Consider the following 20846-nt stretch of genomic DNA (forward strand, 5'->3'; position numbering starts at 1 on the left):
GTGTGTGTGTGTGTGTGTGTGTGTGTGCACGTGCGCATGTGCACATGTGTGTTACTTTATTAGTATAATGAACGTGGAAATATGTGAGAGAGAGTAATGTGACATTAATAAATATTGATGGTCCGGTACACATTTTTGTGAAAAGAGGGATATTTTATGAATTGAAGTTTTTCAGTACCTTCTTAGAATCTGAATTAGGGATTTGAAATGTATTGATAATTTGTACTCAAGAAATGAAAATTATGTCAACAATTAAAAATTAAATAATTTTAACTTTTAGAACCCTGGGTATGCTGGGCGCCAGGAACTACCAGAGAACTTGAAAATTCAGTTCAGAACTGTTGCTATGATGGTTCCTGATAGACAGGTATGCATCAGGGTTTAAAACCATAATACAATTTATGTTCTTTACCTGTTTTTCACTAAAACTGAAAAGTCTCACTGTTAATTTGCAGATCATTATGCGAGTTAAACTTGCAAGCTGTGGTTTTCTTGAAAACGTTATCTTGGCTCAAAAGTTTTATGTACTTTACAAACTCTGTGAAGAACAACTTACTAAGCAGGTAACTTGGTACATCTATTTTCCTCCTCACTATAGAACTTGTTTTATAACTTTGCAATTTTGCCTTGATAAGTACTAATTAGGGAGTTAAAAAAATTCCTTGACTCTTTCCTAAAATACGTTTATAATTAACTTGACCTTTTGATTTTGTATTTTAAAAACTTTCCTAAGTTGAAATAATTATAGATTCCCAGGAAGTTGCAAAGACATGTATGAGACGTCTGTGTACTCTCATCCTGTTGACATAATTGTAGTACAACAAAACCAGAAGATTGACGTTGGACAATAAACAGAGATTCCTAAGACTTCACCAGTTTTTCATGCCCTTGTGTGTGTGTGTGTGTGTGTGTTTGTGTGTGTGTGTAGTTCTATCCAGTTATGTCATAGAAAACAGAATTGTTTATCCCTACCAAGTACCCTCTTGCTACCCCTTTATAGCCACACTTGCCTCTCTCCCAAATTCTGCAGCCCCTCATAGGCCTAATCTTTTCTACATCTCTGAAATTGTGTTATTTCAAGCATGTTACATAAAGTGAACCACATAGTGTGTAACCTGTTGGTCGTGCATTTTAAATGGTTGTCCCTCAGACTATCAGAGTGTATTGTTCTCAGAAAATCAGGTGTGAACACTGTCACACAGCTTGATCTTTCCAGTGAAGAGGTCTTTTGTCAGTCAAAGGAAAGGCAGGAGGAGTGAGCTAACAGAACTTTGCCATTCAGCCACTCCGAAACTATAGTATGTAAGTACTACATGTGCACAGTGAGTCTGCACTTAGGATTTTTCAACTGAATGATCCTTTTGATTTCTTTTCTCATCCTAGGTTCATTACGACTTTGGGTTGAGAAATATTCTATCTGTATTGAGGACACTCGGATCTCAAAAAAGAGCCAGACCAGAAGATAGTGAATTAAGCACGGTCATGAGAGGACTGAGAGATATGAACCTTTCTAAATTGGTATCTTTCTTCTCTGGATTAATTTCTCTTTCAAGATTTTGACCTAGCTGACAAGTGGGGGTTGGCTCCTATGAAGCTGTTAACATGGGTGTGTGTTGGGTTGGGTGTGTGAAGTTACCACTGACTGAGCTTCCAGAAGAAGACACCCTCCTCCTGCCCCCAAGAAAAAAACCCATGGCTTTGTATGAACAACAGGGGCCAGAAATGCGTCCTTGCAAATGCCATCAAATAGGCTTCATCAGTGGGCTCCAGCCCCCAAATGTCAGTCCGTTATTCATAATGTAACACAGATTCTAAACATGAAAATCTGGATTCACAGGGAACCACCAAAGCTTTTTGCTTTCTCTGTATGTGACTAGCTTTAACTATGTCTCTCCCAAAACATCAACACCATTTCTGTTTTCTAAATGTGCATTAAATGTTTGCTGTGGAGATTATAATAATATTTCACTGCTTTCACACTTGACACAGGTACAGCCAGGTTGTTTTGAACTAGCTGATGGGCAGCTTCATGTGGCTTTTATTCAGGGGCTTCTTTGTGCTACATATGGTGTCCACGCCCTGGGAGTACATGGTTGAGGAAGAAATGGACCTTAGGAGCTCACATTCCAGTTACAAAACTAACAACTAACATCTGCATACTTCACTTTATTACAGAATCTTTTCACGGGTATTGTCTTGTTTGAGTCTCACAGCTACCCTGGGGGACATGGATCTCCTTATGAGGGAGCCACGTTTGTAGGACTCACCCATTATCATAGTCAGTTGAGAAACTGGAACCAAAATCCACAAGACTTTCTGATGTTAAATTACAGACATTTTCCTAATTAAAGGGAAATGTTAATTCTCTGTTCTCTTGGGATTGGAGCTATTACTTGCACGTTTTTAAGGTTAATGCATATACCTGTTGTATGATGAAGTAATGTGATCAAACCTTGGAGCACGAGATTGGAGAAGATGTTAAATTTTAACTAAGTTTTTTTTAAACTTTTTATTTTGTCTTGGGGTGTGGCCGATTAACAATGTTGTGACAGTTTTACATGAACAGCAAAGGGACTCAGTCATACAAGTACATGTATCCATTTTCCACCAAACTCCCCTCCCATCCAGGCTGCCACATATTAGTGAACAGAGTACCCTGTGCTATAAAGCAGATCTTTGTTGGCTATCCATTTTAAATAGAGCAGTGTCTACGTGTCCATCCCAGACTCTAATATCCCTTCCCCCCTTCCTCTCCTCTGCCCACCCTGGCAACCGTTCAGTTCATTCTCTGTCTATGAGTCTCTTTCTGTTTTGTAAGTTCATTCCTATCATTTCCTTTTAGATTCCGCATATAAGAGATGTCATATGATATTTCCCCTCTATGTCTGACTTACTTCACTCAGTACGACAATCTCTAGGTCCATCCATGTTGCTGAAAATGGCGTTATTTCATTCTTTTTAATATAAATGCCAGGAAAATTTGGGTGCAATGCTGTAGGTAACGTAGACTCAGTGGTGGTATTTGGGAGAAAGTGCTAGAGCATACAGGTGTGGCCAGGAGAATAATATGATTATTTGGGCATGAAATGATAAGTGCTGTGAGCTTTGTTTTTGACCTAAATGAGTGAATTTATTCTTTGCCACCTTAGATTGATGAAGATGAACCCCTGTTCCTCAGCTTAATCAACGACCTGTTTCCAGGATTACAACTAGACAGTAATAGTTACGTGGAACTGCAAGCTGCAGTCACCAACCAGGTTCAGCTGGAAGGTTTGATTAACCACCCACCCTGGAATCTCAAACTCGTGCAGGTAAAATATTTTTCATCTATTATCAGTTTGATGATCAATGAGTGTTGTTAAAGATTGTCATTTGAAGAAAAGAACTTGTGTTATTAATCTTGCTTGATGTTACGGTTGAGACTAAATAAAGCACATCATTGCAAGAAGAGTCCTCAGCAGGGGGTGTTGGTCCTAGGGACTTTAGCGTGGTTTCACCCCGCTTCACACTAACCAAGCACTTACTGAAGTTACATACACCCCGTGAGGTTAGGTGGTACCCAGAATCTCGAGACTAGCTGGGAGGAGACAGCAGGCTATGAAAATGTAGGGAGGGCCTTCCCTGGTGGGCCAGTAGCTGGGACTCTGTGTTTCCACTGCAGGGGCCTTGGGTTCCATTCTTGGTTGGGGAACTGGACTGCCACGAGCCGTGCAGTGAGACCAGAAAAAAAAAAAACCGCAGGGAAATGGAATGCCGTAGCTGGGGGCCTTCGTGGGGCATGGAGCCCGAGGAATCTGAGGGTGCTGCCTTGCTTCTGCTTTGTGTGTGGGTGTGTTCACACCGAAACCAAATCCTTTGCCTGTGTCTCTTGGTGTGTTTCTGTCAATCACATTTTATCCTTGTGACAACCTATCAATGATTTTATCAAGCAGAGCCCTGAAACTGTAGCAGAGTTGCTGAATTAAATCCCTATGAGCTTGACGCATTGGGAGTATTTTCCAGTGCCTTGGAAATGAAGGCACTGAAATTGTGGAAAGTGTCAAAAACCGCATTTGAAAAGTAATGATTCTTAACTTACTCTTGTAAGCAGTGCAAGTGTATAAGATAGACTCAAATCTTACAAAGAAAATATATGGGGAGATATCAAAATATTTTTCATCATCTATGTAATGGAAATCATTCCATTTAAAAAAAATTCTGGGAAAACCTCACTTTACATGTGATATGCATACAGGTGAACTGAAAACTTCAGATGTACAAGCTGGATTTAGAAAAGGTAGAGGAACCAGAGATCAAATTGCCAACATCTGCTAGATGATAGAAAAAGCAAGGAAATTAAAAAAAAAAAATCTACTGCTGCTTCACTGACCATGCTAATGCTTTTGACTGTATGAATCACAACAAACTGTGGAAAATTCTTAAAGAGATGGGAATACCAGACCACCTTATCTTCCTCCTGAGAAACCTGTATGCAAGACAAGAAGCAAGAGTTAGAATTGGATATGGAACAATGGCCTGGTTCAGGATTGGGAAAGGAGTACATCAAGGCTGTATATTGTCACCCTGCGTATTTAACTTCTATGCAGAGTACATCATGCAAAATGCCAGACTGGATGAAGCACAAGCTGGAATCAAGATTGCCAGGAGAAATATCAGCAACCTCAGATATGCAGATGACACCCGTCTAATGGTAGAAAGTGAAGAGGAACTAAAGAGCCTCTTAATGAGGGTGCAAGCGGAGAGTGAAAAAGCTGGCTTAAAACTCAACATTCAGAAAGCTAAGATCATCTCATCTAGTCCCATCACTTCATGGCAAATGGATGGGGAAAAAGTGGAAACAGTGACAGATTTTATTTTCTTAGGCTCCAAAATCACTGTGGACAGTGACTGTAGCCATGAAATTAAAAGATGCTTGCTCCTTGGAAGAAAAGCAATGACAAACCTAGATAGCATATTAAAAAGCAGAGACATCACTTTGCTGAAAAAGGTCTGTCTAGTCAAAGCTATGGTTTTGCCAGTAGTCATACAGGGTGTGAGAGTTGGACCATAAAGAAGACTGAGCACTGAAGAATTGATGCTTTTGAACTATGGTGCTAGAGAAGACTCTTCAGAGTCTCTTGGACAGCAAGGAGATCAAACCAGTCAATCCTAAAGGAAATCAACCCTGAATATTCATCGAAAAGACCAATGCTGAAGCTCCAATACTTTGGCCACCTGATATGAAGAGCTGACTCATTGGAAAAGACCTTGATGCTGAGAAAGATTGAGGGCAGGAGGAGAAGGGGGCAAGAGAGGATGAGATGGTTGGATGGCATCACTAACTCAATGGACATGAGTTTGAGCAAACTCAGGGAGATAGTGAAAGACAGAGAAGCCTGGTGTGCTGCACTTCATGGGGTCGCAAAGAGTTGGACATGACTTAGCCACTGTACAACAATGCATACAGTATACTGAGCACTGAAATCTTAGTTCTCTCAGTTGGTAGGGGACTAGAATATTGTGTTGTTACTTAATGTCAAACACATTACTGTTGAATATAATATGGCCAGTACCTCTGTTGCTTTTAAACTATGGATTACAGAATTAATACATTTCTATCTAAAACTTAGAGGAGAGTAACTCAAATTTTACCTCTGATCAGCTGTAAGACTTTTGACTTTTTATTTTTATTAAGAAAACTGTAGAGAGGATTTTGTAACAGACACTGTCCATGTTCTTAGTATGTCTCCTTGAATCTCTCTTTCCTCATCCTTGCACTCCTTCCCCGACTTCTAGAATTGTGATTCCAATCCCACATACACCACTCTCTGCAGGAGGGTCAGTGCCACTTTTTTTGGAAGGTGCAAAGTGCAGACAGTGCATGGGAGTTTGTTCTCCCCTACCCCCAAATAACCCTTCCTTAGTTAAGGACATATGGGTGATGTGGGGAGTTCCCTGGTAGTCTAGTGGTTAAGACTGCACTCCCAATGCAGCAGGCCTGGGTTTGATCCCTGGTTAGGGAACTTGATCCTGCATGCTGCAACTAAGAGCTGGCACAGCCAAATAAATTAAAAAAACAAAACACTCGATGAGGACTTATGGGTGATGCAATAGAAAAGTCAAGTTCTCCTGCTTGCAGGTGAAACAGAGAGGTATAAAAGTGCCCCGAGGGCCAGTGTTAAGTCTCCCCTCTACAGGATTTTGTCTTCAGTCACACCATGCTTGACCTGTCCCAATTCCTGTCCTTCTTCCCTTACTCCATTAAAAGTTTCCCTGGTGACCACTGGCTTGCACAGGAAACTCCCCTCCAAGCTGTTCCTCTGGGGAACCAGAAGGCTGATGCTTAACTTGGGTCTTGGCAGAGATGCTTTGTATCTCTGCTTTCCACCACTAGGGGGCGATATCACCACATGCGATACAGAGAAAGATTGTGGAAAAACCGCTCCTATGTTGTCAGCAAACTGAAATGACAAGGAGTTTGTCATATCAAGTACTTTGAGACGCAAAAACTAGATCCTGAATTGCTTACTTCCAAAATGTAATTAAAGTCCCACATTGTCGTTATTTTCTCACTTTTAACATGTTACGCGTTTGCTACTCACCTCCCATAAAACAAACAGTTTTGGGGGGGTCATATTCCATTTTTAAGTAGTGAACTAGTTACTATCTAAAGCTTTTAAGATCCTGTTTAAAGCTTTTGAAATTTCTTCACATGACTTCTGTGAACGTGAGCAGGAGACTCCTAAGTTATATTTTTCGATTGATCATCTCATTGTGTAGTTGTATGAGACGTCTCTGGTCCGCCATGGTTTGATGACTCTTGGGCCCAGCGGGTCTGGGAAGACGATGGTCATCACAATCCTGATGAAGGCACTGACAGAGTGCGGAAGGCCTCACAGGGAGATGAGAATGAATCCCAAAGCTATTACAGCTCCTCAGATGTTTGGCCGACTGGACACGGCGACCAATGACTGGACAGATGGGATTTTTTCTACTCTGTGGAGGAAAACATTAAAAGCTAAAAAAGGTACATGCAAACTCTTTTCTGCTGATCATTCTTTTTTCCTGCCAGTTTATCCGCACCGCAGAATTTGTTTTAATTTTCCACTTTGATCATCCACAGGTAAAAAGTGATTTTCTGTTCTTATTATTGGCAGGTGAAAACATTTTCCTCGTTTTAGACGGCCCTGTGGATGCCATTTGGATTGAGAACTTAAATTCCGTGTTGGATGACAATAAAACCCTCACACTGGCCAACGGAGATCGCATCCCCATGGCCCCAAGCTGCAAGCTTTTGTTTGAAGTCCACAATATCGAGAATGCGTCTCCAGCCACGGTTTCTAGGATGGGCATGGTGTACATCAGCAGCTCTGCCCTCAGCTGGAGACCAATACTGCAGGTGGGGACTGGAGACCTACAGAAGCGTGTTTAATGTCTTTCCATGTCTCACTTTCTCCATGTCTCGCTCTCTTATAAACAGAGATTCCATTTCTTTGCTGTAGGCATGGTTGAAGAAGCGTACTACCCAGGAAACTTCTGTATTCCTAACTCTGTATGATAAAATATTTGAGGATGCATATACATTTATGAAACTGAATCTCAATCCAAAAATGCAGCTCTTAGAGTGCAACTATATTGTGCAAGTAAGATATTTTTTTTGTACACTCATTCCTGAAGATTTGAAATTCCCCCCACTTCCCACGCATATACTCAGTTGCAGTTTAGAGGTATCTGAAATGGAAGGTTCAGAGTCCATCAAAATCTTTCTGTGATGTGGCGGTGAAGGGTCTGAGAATTTGGATTCCTATTAAAGATCTTATTGATTCTCTTACTGCCATCTTTTCATGAATTTCACCTCCCAGGGCGGTATTGTCAGGGGAAGAGGAATGAACTGTCTTTCCCACCATCAAGCTGAGTCTAACCTAAGGAAAATTTGGATGAAAGTCTCGGCTTTGCAAACTTAGTCTATATATTAGATAGGGAAAACCTTGAGACAGTTCTCCAAGTAGTTTGTAGCCTTATGTTTTTCCCCCTCTACTCAGTTTTCCTTTTAAGTCTTTGTAAGAAACAGAACTAATCATGAATTTTTGTGGTCTTTTTTTTTTTTTTTTTTTTGCTGTTTCTTTTATATTTGTTTTTTAAAAGCTTTATTTATTTAATTGGAGGATAATTACTTTACAATTTGATGATGGTTTTTGCATACAGCGATATGAATTGGCCATAGGTATACATGTGTCCCCTCCATCCTGAACCTGCCTCCCATCCCCCTCCCTACCCTATCCCTTAGGTTTTTCGGAGGCTCTCCTGATTCTAGTCCAAAGGTGATCTCTCATTATCCGTTCTAGTGTTCTGATTCTCTGTCTGTGCGAGGGACATCAGTCAGGGAGGCTGGGAAGCATAGAAATAATTCATGAAGCTCACAAATCATTGAAATGATTTTGTTTTGAAAGACAAAGGATGTCTTACTATAGATACTTTTTTTTTTTTTTCTGATGCCATGTGGGAGTTGACACACTTTTTCTTGAAGGGGCAAATAGTCAATGTTCTAGGCTTTGCACAACTTTCCATCCCAACCCCTCAGCTCTACTGTTGTAATACAGAAGCAGCCAGACACAGTGGACGAGAGTGACCGTGTTTCAGAAACACTTCGTTTGCTAAGCAAGTGGCTGGCCCCTAGGGCCACAGTGTGCTGAGCCTTGCAACATGTTAAAAATAAATAAAATCTTTGATCTGTAAAATTTGGAATAACCAAACTTTAGAACTGGAAACTACCTAAGGAAACATCTAGTCTAGGCTTTTGCTTTTCAAATCAGGAAACTGAGACTCAAGAGATGTTAGTGGCATGAGCTGGGGGAAGAAACCATGCCTCCACATTCCCAGTTTGGTGTCTTTTCTGTGGAGTCATGCAGCCTGCCTAAAGCAGAATGACTTTTCTTCTATATGCCACTGGCTGTAGGACACTGATCAAACCATAACTGGAGATATATTTGTTTTCTTCTCTCGTTCTCTCCTTCTTTTAAAGTTATTATTATATTTAAATGTTTATTTTAAAATCTAAATATAACACTTAATTTTATTGTATATTTTAAATATTTTCAGTCTCTCAATCTTCTGGAAGGTTTAATCCCCTCCAAAGAAGAAGGTGGCATTTCGTGTGTCGAACATCTTCATAAATTATTTGTGTTTGCTCTAATGTGGAGTTTAGGAGCCCTTCTGGAATTGGAAAGTAGAGACAAGCTTGAAGCTTTTATGCGAAGTCACGAAAGCAAGTTAGACTTACCAGAAATACCTAAAGGCTTGACTCAAACCATGTATGAGTTCTATGTTACTGATTATGGTAAGCACAGTGACTTACATCTGAAACAAAATAACATTTTTTTAAGTGGAAAAAAGATAAACTCCATAAAATCTTCTATGGGGAAATATTAAACCAATTGTGAATAATATAATTGCTAATACTATTTTTAAAGTGCATCTGTGGAAACAAGACTAGGATTTTGCATATGAGCTGGGAATGGTTATAGAGGCTCTTGACTTCCCCTTTTGCAGTTATCTAAGTGAAGTCTAACATAAATTAGCAGTACCTCTTTTTCTATTGCTTGAAGAGGAAGGGTAGAAGTATAGAGAACAGATTCTTCATGATGCAAAGTGTGGTAATGCAGTCTTAGAACTTCTCTGTTGGAAACGTCAGAATAAGCAGAGAATGAAGCAAGCAGATAGGGACCCTACTTATGGGTAGCAGACTTGGCAAAGTCCAGTGCCTCAGCCTCCTAACCTGCCATATGTGCCAGGGCCCAGCTTACCTCTCCCTAAAAGAAGCTAATTATGAAATGAATCCTTAAATCTAGATGTTAATTCTCTTACAATGTAAAGCCAATCCAAAGATGGTTCTTTGAAAAGAGCAGTAAAATTTGTCAATCTCTTACCAGAGATATTAGGGGGAAAAAAGAGAAGATGTAGATTACCATGAGCCAGGTTGAGAGAGGGAATATTACTACAGACACTAAAGATGTTAAAAAATAAGAAGTGATTGTTAGAAACTATGTTAATGAAAGTACATTTGACAGTGTAGATGGTGGGCATTTATTCTAGGGGTGGAAGATTGGATTACCATTTAAAAACCAGTTAGTGTAATTCACCATATTGATATACTAAAAACCAAGCAATTTATATGTCATCTAAATAGATGCAGAAAGTACATTTGACAAAATTTAACATTCTTCTATGGTAGAAGGATGATATCAGTTTTTCTATGATAAAACTATGATAAAACTCTCAGGATACTAGAATTAGAAACTTTCTCATTCTGGTAAAGAATATCTTCAAAAAAGCTAAATTATACTGAATGGTGTGCTGCAGTCCATGGAGTCACACAGAATCAGACACGACTTAGTAACTGAACAGATTCTTAATGGTGAAAGACTGAATACTTCCCAGGTTCAGAAACAAGAATATCCTTTCTCACCACTTCTGTTCAGCATTGTACCAGATTTTAGCCGGTGCAAAAAGACAGTAAATAAATAAATACAAACACACAAATGAAATATCTACAAATTGGAAAAGAGCAAGTAAATTTCTCTTTATTTACAGATATTATAACCTCCCTCCAAAATGTTGTGAGAACTAGTATATGAGTTTAGCAAGGTCACAGAATGAAAGAACAGTATATAATAATAATTTGTATTTCTGTATGCTCACAACAAATTGGAGATTGAAATTTTAATATAGAATTCAAAATAGCATCCAAAAATGAAATATATAGGGATAAGTTTAATCAAATATGTATACAATTTGTATACTGAAAACTATAAAACTGCTGAGAGAAATTAAAGAAGCCCTGAATAAATAGAAAGATAAATCTGGTTTACAAATCAGAAAATACAGTATTGTTAAGATGTTACTTTCTCTGAACTGATCTATAGACTTAGTGTAATCACAGTGAAAAATCGCAATAGGCTTTTTTTTGATTGAAATTTATAAATATAAAATTTTATGGAAATGAAAAGAATAACCAAATCAATTTTTAAAAAACAAAGATAGAACACTATGACTTGATTTCACTAAAGTTAACATATCTTTAAAAGTCACTATGAAAATAAAATGACCCATTTTGGCCACAGAATGGAAACAAATGTTTGAAAAACATATATCTGATAAAAGAATTTTATCCAGAATACATAAAGAACTCTTGCAATTCAATAATAACAAGTAGACAGCCAATCTAAATTTTTTAAATGGGCAGTAACTTTAAATAGATGCTGTACCAAAGAAGATTTATGAATGGTGAAAAAAAGAATATGAAGAGATATTCAACATGATTGATCATCAGGGAAATGCAAATTAATATTGCAATGGAATACACAGAAGAACTGTACAAAAAAAATCTTCATGACCCAGATAATCACGATGGTGTGATCACTCACCTAGAGCCAGACATCCTGGAATGTGAAGTCAAGTGGGCCTTAGAAAGCATCACTACGAACAAAGCTAGTGGAGGTGATGGAATTCCAGTTGAGCTATTTCAAATCCTCAAAGATGATGCTGTGAAAATGCTGCACTTGATATGCCAGCAAATCTGGAAAACTCAGCAGTGGCCACAGGACTGGAAAAGGTCAGTTTTCATTCCAATCCCAAAGAAAGGCAATGCCAAAGAAGGCTCAAACTACCGCACAATTGCACTCATCTCACACACTAGTAAAGTAATGCTCAAAATTCTCCAAGCCAGGCTTCAGCAATACGTGAACTGTGAACTTGCAGATGTTCAAGCTGGTTTTAGAAAAGACAGAGGAACCAGAGATCAAATTGCCAACATCCACTGGATCATCGAAAAAGCAAGAGAGTTCCAGAAAAACATCTATTTCTGCTTTATTGACTATGCCAAAGCCTTTGACTGTATGGATCACAATAAACTGTGGAAAATGCTGAAAGAGATGGGAATACCAGACCACCTGACCTGCCTCTTGAGAAACCTGTATGCAGGTCAGGAAGCAACAGTTAGAACAGGACATGGAACAACAGATTGTTTCCAGATTGGGAAAGAAGTACATCAAGGCTGTATATTGTCACCCTGCTTATTTAACTTATATGCAGAGTACATCATGAGAAATGCTGGGCTGGAAGAAACACAAGCTGGAATCAAGATTGCCAGGAGAAATATCAATAACCTCAGATATGCAGATGACACCACCCTTATGGCAGAAAGTGAAGAAGAACTAAAGAGCCTCTTGATGAAAGTGAAAGAGGAGAGTGAAAAAGTTGGCTTAAAGCTTAACGTTCAGAAAACTAAGATCATGGCATCCAGTCCCATCACTTCAGGGCAAATAGTTGGGGAAACAGTGGCTGACTTTATTTTTCTGGACTCCAAAATCACTGCAGATGGTGATTGCAGCCATGAAATTAAAAGACACTTACTCCTTGGAAGGAAAGTTATGACCAACCTAGACAGCATATTGAAAAGCAGAGACATTACTTTGCCAACAAAGATCCATCTAGTCAAGGCTATGGTTTTTCCAGTGGTCATGTATGGATGTGAGAGTTGTACCATAAAGAAAGTTGACTGCCAAAGAATTGATGCTTTTGAACTGTGGTGTTGGAGAAGACTCTTGAGAGTCCCTTGGACTGCAAGGAGATCCAACCAGTCCATCCTAAAGGAGATCAGTCCTGGGTGTTCATTGGAAGGACTGATGTTGAAGCTGAAACTCCAATACTTTGGCCACTTGATGTGAAGAGCTGACTCATTTGAAAAGACCCTGATGCCGGGAAAGATTGAAGGCAGCAGGAGAAGGGGATGACAGGATGAGATGGTTGGATGGCATCACTGACTCAATGGACATGAGTTTGGGTAAACTCCGGGAGTTGGTGATGGACAGAGAGGCCTGGCGTGCTGCAGTTCATAGAGTCTCAAAGAGTCGGACATGACTGAGAGACTGAACTGAACTGAACTGAAAATGGAAAGGTTAATAATAACCAAATACTGGCAAGAATGTGGAACAAGTGCAGCTCTCACATCCAATAGTGTGTCCACTTTGCTAACTACACAGTGGCACACAATATACAACCACTATGGAAAACCCTTTAGCCACTAATGTTTAATCCTTAAAAGTTAAACATACACGTACCATAGGACTCCATAATTTGCAAGGAAAGTTGAAATCAAGGCTGTTCCTCCAAAGATGAATATTTGCTTTGCTGTTATCAAATGTGTACTCTTCTCCCTTTCCATGCAGTCTATGTTCACAGTTACTTTTGGGGTAAATTTCTGAATCTTGGTTCTTTTGGAAAATCTTTAAAATGGCAGTTAAATTCAAGAATGCAATCAACAACGAGGGTCATTCCATTTAAATGACCACAATACAAACATCTCTGGCCAAGTTTGCATGACTAACAGTGATGCTAACACCGTAGATTGAATGGTGCATTCCAGAGATGCTAAAATGTAAATAAAATAGTTTTCTTAGAATTGATGAAATGTACTTATAGTAATTATTATAACAATAATGTTGTTGTGTTAGTCGCTCAGTCATGTACAGCTCTCCTCCTCTGTCCATGGAATCCTCCAGGCAAGAATACCTGAGTGGGTAGCCATTCTTCTCCAGGGCATCTTCCCAACCCAGGGATGGAACCGGGTCTCCTGCATTGCAGGTAGATTCTTTACAGTCTGAGCCACTAGGGAAGCTATTGGTAGTGACTATAAGTCAGGAATCTGGGCATTCTATTACCCTAGTTTTAGGGCCAGGTTAATTTTTTTCCATTTCTCATGGCAAACATCCTAAGTCTGGTAATCTATTATCCCTGTTTTGGTCTTTCCCACCTTTTTAGTTAATGTGGCTTTCTTACTAGATACTAAACATATCATTGGTTGTAATTTGATTTTAGGTCAGAGCTCTCTAGATAAATAATTAATAATTTAAAGGTAATTTTGTAAAGAGGCAAAACAAATTTAAATTATCAGATGCAACGTACATTAGGTAAGCAGATAGGTTAACATGTTTTATGAAGATGTTTTAAATGTTTATTTCTGTTGATTGTTTATAGCACTTATATTTTTGTATTCTGAGATAACTTTTGAAGAATGCAGTTTTATTAAGATCAGTTTTAATTATTGTATAGGTGATTGGGAGCATTGGAATAAGAAACTTCAGCCATATTATTATCCAACTGACAGTGTTCCAGAATATTCATCAATTTTGGTTCCAAATGTTGACAATATTAGAACAAATTTTTTGATAGACACCATTGCAAAACAGCATAAAGTAAGTTTGATAGTTTTATCAACTAAAAAAAAATACACAGCCTAAAGGTTGAGAGTTATGTTTTATTTGGTGGACATTCTTCAGACTTCAAATCCAGGACACAGCATCTCAGAAAGTGTTCTGAAGAGGCAAAGTTTGTGGGGGAAGTCAGGATATATAGAAATTTTTGTAACCAAAGACCAGGTAGTTGGAACATCAAAGAGTTACTGTTAATGAAAACAAACAAACAAAAACCCAGGTATCTCAAGTTAAGGAATTAAGCACTTTCCATGTATGGAAAGATACGAGTCTGGACTCACTAAAATCACCCCTTTGATATGTGGGGCCGGTAGCCTGTGTTTTCTCAGTTTCTTAGGTCATTGCAAACCATGTAAGAAACACAACTCTTTTTACAACCACAAGTGGAAAAAGGAAAGTACAAAGGGCTGGAGGTGGTGTCATTTCAAAGAAACCTGTTTGGCAAATGAACTCCAGGTCCTAAAATATGCTCGAACTCGGCTGATTTTCAGCTTGCTAAGGAAAGTGGATGTCTGCCTACAAAGGCCCTCGCCTGGTCACGTGACCATTCACCCACATTTTCTTCCAGTACATTTTCTTCCAGCATTTTACATTTACGTCTTTAATTCAACTAGGATTTATTTTGATGTAGGTTTAATTCTTAAAAGTAACTAAAATCTACTGTTAACTTATAGAATGAAAGAATGGCTACTAGAACCATAATATGTTTAAAACTAAACATTTTATAACACCTTTTAACATGATTATCCTACCATTGCAGGCTGTTTTACTCACAGGGGAGCAGGGAACTGCAAAAACTGTAATGATTAAGGCCTATTTGAAAAAATATGACCCAGAAGTACAGTTATCTAAAAGTCTAAACTTTTCATCTGCCACAGAACCAATGATGTTTCAGGTAAAATCTATCATTTGCAGTAGTCATTAACTTATTAAATATATTAAGTAGTTGATACATGTATATGAAAATAAAACATTGATATATATAGTTGTCCCTCAGTATCCATGGAGGATTAGTGTCAAGACTCCTGGGAGTACTCAACTGCATACAATGGGTAGTGTTTGCATATAACCTGAGCATATCCTCCCATATACTCTAAAATAATCCCTAGATTATTTATAATACCTGCTGCTGCTGCTACTGCTGCTAAGTCGCTTCAGTCGTGTCCGACTCTATGCGACCCCATAGACAGCAGCCCACCAGGGTCCCCCGTCCCTGGGATTGTACAGGCAAGAACACTGGAGTGGGTTGCCATTTCCTTCTCCAGTGCATGAAAGGGAAAAGGGAAAGTGAAGTTGCTCAGTCGTGTCCGACTCCTAGCGACTCCATGGACTGTAGCCTACCAGGCTCCTCCGTCCATGGGATTTTCCAGGCAAGAGTGCTGGAGTGGGGTGCCATTGCCTTCTCCATTATAGTACCTAATACATGATAATTCTATGTAAATGGTTGTAAATGCTATGTGAATAGTTTCCAGTGTGAGAAAAATTCAAGTTTTGCTTTTTGAAACTTACTAGAATTCCGCCCCCTCCAAATACTTCTGATGGAAGTTGGTTGAATCCAAGGACTTGGAAGCCATGAATATGAAGGGCTGACCATAGACGTATCTTAAAAGAATTGGTATTGCAGTCAGCATTCAGCTATTTAACCTTCCTAAGGCTGACACTGAAGCCAAATTCAAATAGCATGTTTTGGCCTAATATTGAAGCTGAAGCTGAACATTGGCGTGTCGTTTGATGTAAATTAATGATAAACAGTCCAACAACTTATTTTTTAGAGTTCACAGTATTTATTTGAATAATAATATCACCCATTAAATAAATAAGTCAGTTATAGTCTACTCTGAAAAGCATGCTCATCATTTTTAGAAAAGGATTGAAATGTAATGCATAAAACAGACTGTTTCCTTTTCTCTAGAGAACAATTGAAAGCTATGTGGACAAGCGGATGGGAAGCACATACGGGCCACCTGGAGGCAGAAAGATGACTGTATTTATTGATGACATTAATATGCCTGTGATTAATGAATGGGGAGATCAGGTATGACTAAAATATCTCATGTAGGTGATATTTAACCAGTATTTTTGGTTATGTATATGGGCTTCCCTGGTGGCTCAGATGGTAAAGAATCTACCTGCAATGCAGGAGACCCAGGTTCCATCCCTGGGTCAGGAAGATCCCCTGGAGAAGGAAATGGCAACCCACTCCAGTGTTCTTGTCTGAAGAATTCCATGGACAGAAGAGTGTGGTGGTCTGCAGTCCATGGAGTTGCAATGACTGATGCTTTCACTTTCACTTGGTTATATATAAAGAGATCAGTAACCTTCACTTGATTAAGCCTAGTAATAATTCTCAGTCTTTTTTGACCTCTTGGTGATAGGTGACATTCTCCCTTCTTGAAATCCCTGTGTGCTTCTCCCCATGTTTCCTTCTGTCTCTTTGGCTGCTTGATTTCAGTGTACTTTCTGGCTTCTCTCTTCCTTTCCCCAGGGTTTTATCTTTGTTCTCTTATCTCTCACTCTACATACTCTTTTCCAGGAGTATGTGATGCTTAGAAAACACTAAAAAGAAGCGATAGCTCTTTAATACACCACTGACCTCCTTGTGATCATCTATCAACCCCAGACTCACTTCCCTTAGAGGACCTCACAGATACTACTACCTGGGTTCAGCATGTTCCTGGTGGGATCCCCAACACCTCTTCCCACTGCTGTCTACTGCCTTTTCAACAACATCCACCGGAGCCCACCAGGACCGGTCACATCCCTTCCACTGACATCAGGTTTACCTTTGATGTCACCAGGAGGTCAGGACTCCCAGGTCCGTCCATGCTCAGCCTGAGACTAATTCCCATCAGTTCTGCTTGGCCCTTCTCTGACCCCATCTCCTACATTCTCTCCTCCTAAAAACCCTCTGTGTGCCCTCAGAGGTCATGGTTCATCCACAAAATGAAAAGTGAAAGTGTTAGTCGATCAGCTGTGTCCAACTCTTTGTGACCCCATGGACTATAGCTTCCAGGCTCCTCTGTCCATGGGATTTCCCAGGCAAGCATACTGGAGTGAGTTGCCATTTCTTTCTCCAGGGGATCTTCCTGACTGAGGGATGGAACACAGATTTCCTGCATTGCAAAATTCCCTGAAAATTCAGCTCCTCCTCTGAGCTTTTCCTCACCATCTTGCTTCAGTGGGAAACCCAGGATGCTGCTTTCCCTGCATACTTGTCACCTGGATGTGAGGGAGAGGTCCTGGGTTCCCTTGATGCTGCGTCGCCCCCCAACCCCCCCCCCCAACCCCCTGCCGAAGATTTCAGTCCCTGGATCACTGATACTCTCTCTCCAGGGCTGCCGCAGGCTCCAGGATTATTTTCATGGTGTGTACAGTATGTCATAGCGCAGAGCCTCGCACATCAGAGGGGCTTGCACGTCGTCTAATGCTCTGCTGTCACTGTCTTGAAATTCCTAATAATGATTTTTGAACAGAGACACTGCGTTTTCATTTTGACCTGGGCCCCACAAATTACGAAGCCAGTCCTACTTGTCATAATTCTCAGTGATGCCAACCTTTATCTCCATACATGATCTTGACCTCTTAGTTCCTTGATCTGGACTCCCCTATAATCATGTCTTCCACTCTGAATTACTGATTATGTAGTCATACCCTACACCTTGTCATTTTCAATAACTGTCATCCCTTCATTATCTCAATTTCAAGCCTTTTATTCTCTGATCACTATATCCACACTCTGTAGCTCATTCTCTCTACTACAGATGGCCATCATCAAAAAAAAATCTACAAACAGTAAATGGTGGAGAGGGTGTGGAGAAAAGCGAACACTCTTACACTGTTGGTGGGAATGTAAAGAGGTACAGCCATTATGGAGAATGGTATGGAGGGTCCTTTAAAAACTAAAAATAGTACTACCACATGATCCAGAAATCCCACTGCTGGGCATCAACCACTGTTGATGGAGCCATCAAACATCAACCAGATGGAGCCATCAGCCACTGTTTCTACCATCATTAAACTCTCCTTCATTTCTTCTCATTTCCTCGCTTTCTTCCTCCCCCAGCTAAAATTCCATAATCCAGCATTATAATCACAGGAGCATATACCCTCTACTCATCTGTGAAAGCCTTAACCGTGTTAAATTCTTGTTAAACCTCTTTGCTCACCACCTACCTGCACCTATGCAGTTATACTTAGCTGGCGAAACACACACAATACAGATTTCACTGTAAAATCGTAACGATGGGCCTCTGCTAAGCTCTTGGTCCTGCCCAGCAGTTGCACTGCATGTTTCATGTTGCGTGTCTTTATCCTGTCTGTTCCCGTCCCGGTGTTCCCTTTCAGGCTCCTTTCAGACCGTCTTTTTCTCAGACCTTGGACACCTTTGTTTCCTTGTCCTCAGCTGATCATAGCAGTCCCGCAGTCTTCTTCCTATTCCACTGAGAACACATTCATCTTTGTTCCCTTTTGTTTTCTTTACTATCCATTTACTGCCATCATTTCTGTGTTTTAGTGGTTACCCTTGACAGTACATCCTGCATACATAATCTGAAATAAAGAAAATCTAGCCCTTCTTTCCCATTTTGTACATCCAGTGACCTTTGAACACTTTAATTTCCTTTATCTTTCTTCTGATTTATCCTTTTATTGTTGACTTGTATTTTAAGTCTGTATTTCTATTTTTATTACCATAAATTATATTGTTCACCATTATATTGTCTAACGCCAGTTTTATTTTTTATAGGAGCGTGGTTGATTTACAAGGCTGTGTTAGTTTCAGGTGTTCAGCAGTGAATCAGTTATACGTATACATAAATCCACTCTTTTTTAGATTCTTATCCCACATAGGTCATTACAGAGTATTGCGTAGGGTTCCCTCTGCTATACAGTAAGTCCTTATTATCTATTATATATATGTTAGTGTGTGTATATCAATCCCAGTCTCCCGATTTATCCCTCTCCTCCCACATTTCCCTTCTGGTAACCATAAGTTTGTTTTCTACATCTATGACTCTATTTCTGTTTTGTAAATAAGTTCATTTATATAATTTTTTTTAGATTCCACATATAAGCGATATCATTACATTTGTCTTTTTTGTCTGGCTTACTTAGTATGACAATCTCTAGGTCCATCCATGCTGCTGCAGATGGCATTATTTTGTTTCTTTTTGTGGCTGAGTAATATTCCATTATATATATGTTCCATGTCTTTATCCATTCCTCTGTCAATGGACATTTAGGTCACTTCCATGTCCTGGCTATTGTAAATAGTGCTGCAGTGAACGTTGGGGTACATGTATCTTTTTGAATTACGGTTTTCTCCAGATAGATGCCCAGGAGTGGGATTGTTGGATCATGTGGTAGTTCTATTTTTGGTTTTTCAAGGAACTTCCATACTGTTCTCCATAGTGGCTGTATCTCTTTACATTCCCACCAACAGTGTCAGAGTGTTCCCTTTTCTTCACACCCTCTCCACCATTTATTGTTTATAGATTTTTTGATGATGGCCATTCTGACCTGTGTAAGATGATACCTCACTGTAGTTTTGATTTGCATTTCTCTAATAATTGGTGATGTTGAGCATCTTATCATTTGTTTTTTGGCTATCTGTGTCTATATTTTCAAAGCAAGCTCCCACGAGATATTATTTTTACTGTTCCTTTTTTAAGATTTTAAAAAATGCATATTATTTATTTATTTTTGACTGTGTTGGGTCTTCATTGCTGTGAGAGCTTTTCTCTAGCTGTGATGAGCAGGGGCTGCTTTCTGGTTATGGTACATGGGCTTCTCATCGCAATGGCTTCTCGTGTTGCAGGGCACAGGCTCTAGGGCATGCAGGCTTCCGTAGTTGCACCGTGTGAGCTCAGCAGTCGCAGCTCTGGATTCTAGAACACAGGCTCCGGAGTTGTGGCGCATGGGCTTAGTTTTTCCACAGCATGTGCCATCTTCTTGGACCAGGGATCTAACCCGTGTCTCCTGCATTGGCCGATTCTTTACTGCTGAGCCACCAGGGAAGCCCTACTGATTTTTATATTCACTCTTTGTTTGCCTTACTCATTTCTTTACCACTTTTTTCACTCTTTATTCATTCTTATTCCTGGGCCTCCCATCTGATATCATGTTTCTTCTACTTTTAGAACTTCCTTAGGAGAAAATCTTTTAATGACAAACTTTTGGTTTTTTGTTTTTGGAGGGTTATTTTTTTGTTTGGTCTACAAAAGTCTTTATTTTCAAGATTGGCAGTTATTTTCTTTCATCATTTTAAATATATGATTTCTGTCTTCTGTTTTCCTTGTTGCTGTTGAGATGTCAACTACCACTTAGTCATTATACCTCTGAAGTAAATCTGCCTTTTTTCTCTTGCCACTTTACTTTTCTATGATTTTTTTTCTTTTTTGAATTATGTTCCTTGGTGTATATTTATTTGTATTTATTTGCTTGGGATTTATTGGAACTCACCAATCTGTGGTTTGGTCTCTTTTGTCACTTCTAGAAAATTTCTGTTCTTCTCTCTACAAATATTGCCTCTGACTCACTTACTTTCCCCTCTTATCACACTCCCAGTGTGTATTAGTTTTTTTTCTTTGCCCTGTATGT

General features: G+C 39.5%; 1 protein-coding gene across 4 annotated transcripts in view; it reads left to right on the forward strand.

Moving 5' to 3' along the window:
• DNAH8 (dynein axonemal heavy chain 8) overlaps nt 1–20846 on the forward strand; it is a 326388-nt gene that overhangs the window by 153174 nt on the left and 152368 nt on the right. For all 4 annotated transcript variants that reach the window (XM_081523221.1, XM_081523219.1, XM_081523218.1 and 1 more), the window contains 11 exons: nt 281–367; nt 456–563; nt 1384–1518; nt 3150–3311; nt 6760–7006; nt 7137–7378; nt 7482–7622; nt 9079–9316; nt 14089–14231; nt 15010–15144; nt 16162–16284. In XM_081523221.1, coding sequence (XP_081379347.1) covers nt 281–367; nt 456–563; nt 1384–1518; nt 3150–3311; nt 6760–7006; nt 7137–7378; nt 7482–7622; nt 9079–9316; nt 14089–14231; nt 15010–15144; nt 16162–16284 — 1761 coding nt within the window. The remainder of the gene's footprint in view (nt 1–280; nt 368–455; nt 564–1383; nt 1519–3149; nt 3312–6759; nt 7007–7136; nt 7379–7481; nt 7623–9078; nt 9317–14088; nt 14232–15009; nt 15145–16161; nt 16285–20846) is intronic.

This window comes from Giraffa tippelskirchi, chromosome 8 (assembly GCF_054371585.1).
Source record: "Giraffa tippelskirchi isolate mGirTip1 chromosome 8, T2T-mGirTip1v1.2.pri, whole genome shotgun sequence".
Classification (NCBI taxonomy): Eukaryota; Metazoa; Chordata; class Mammalia; order Artiodactyla; family Giraffidae; genus Giraffa; species Giraffa tippelskirchi.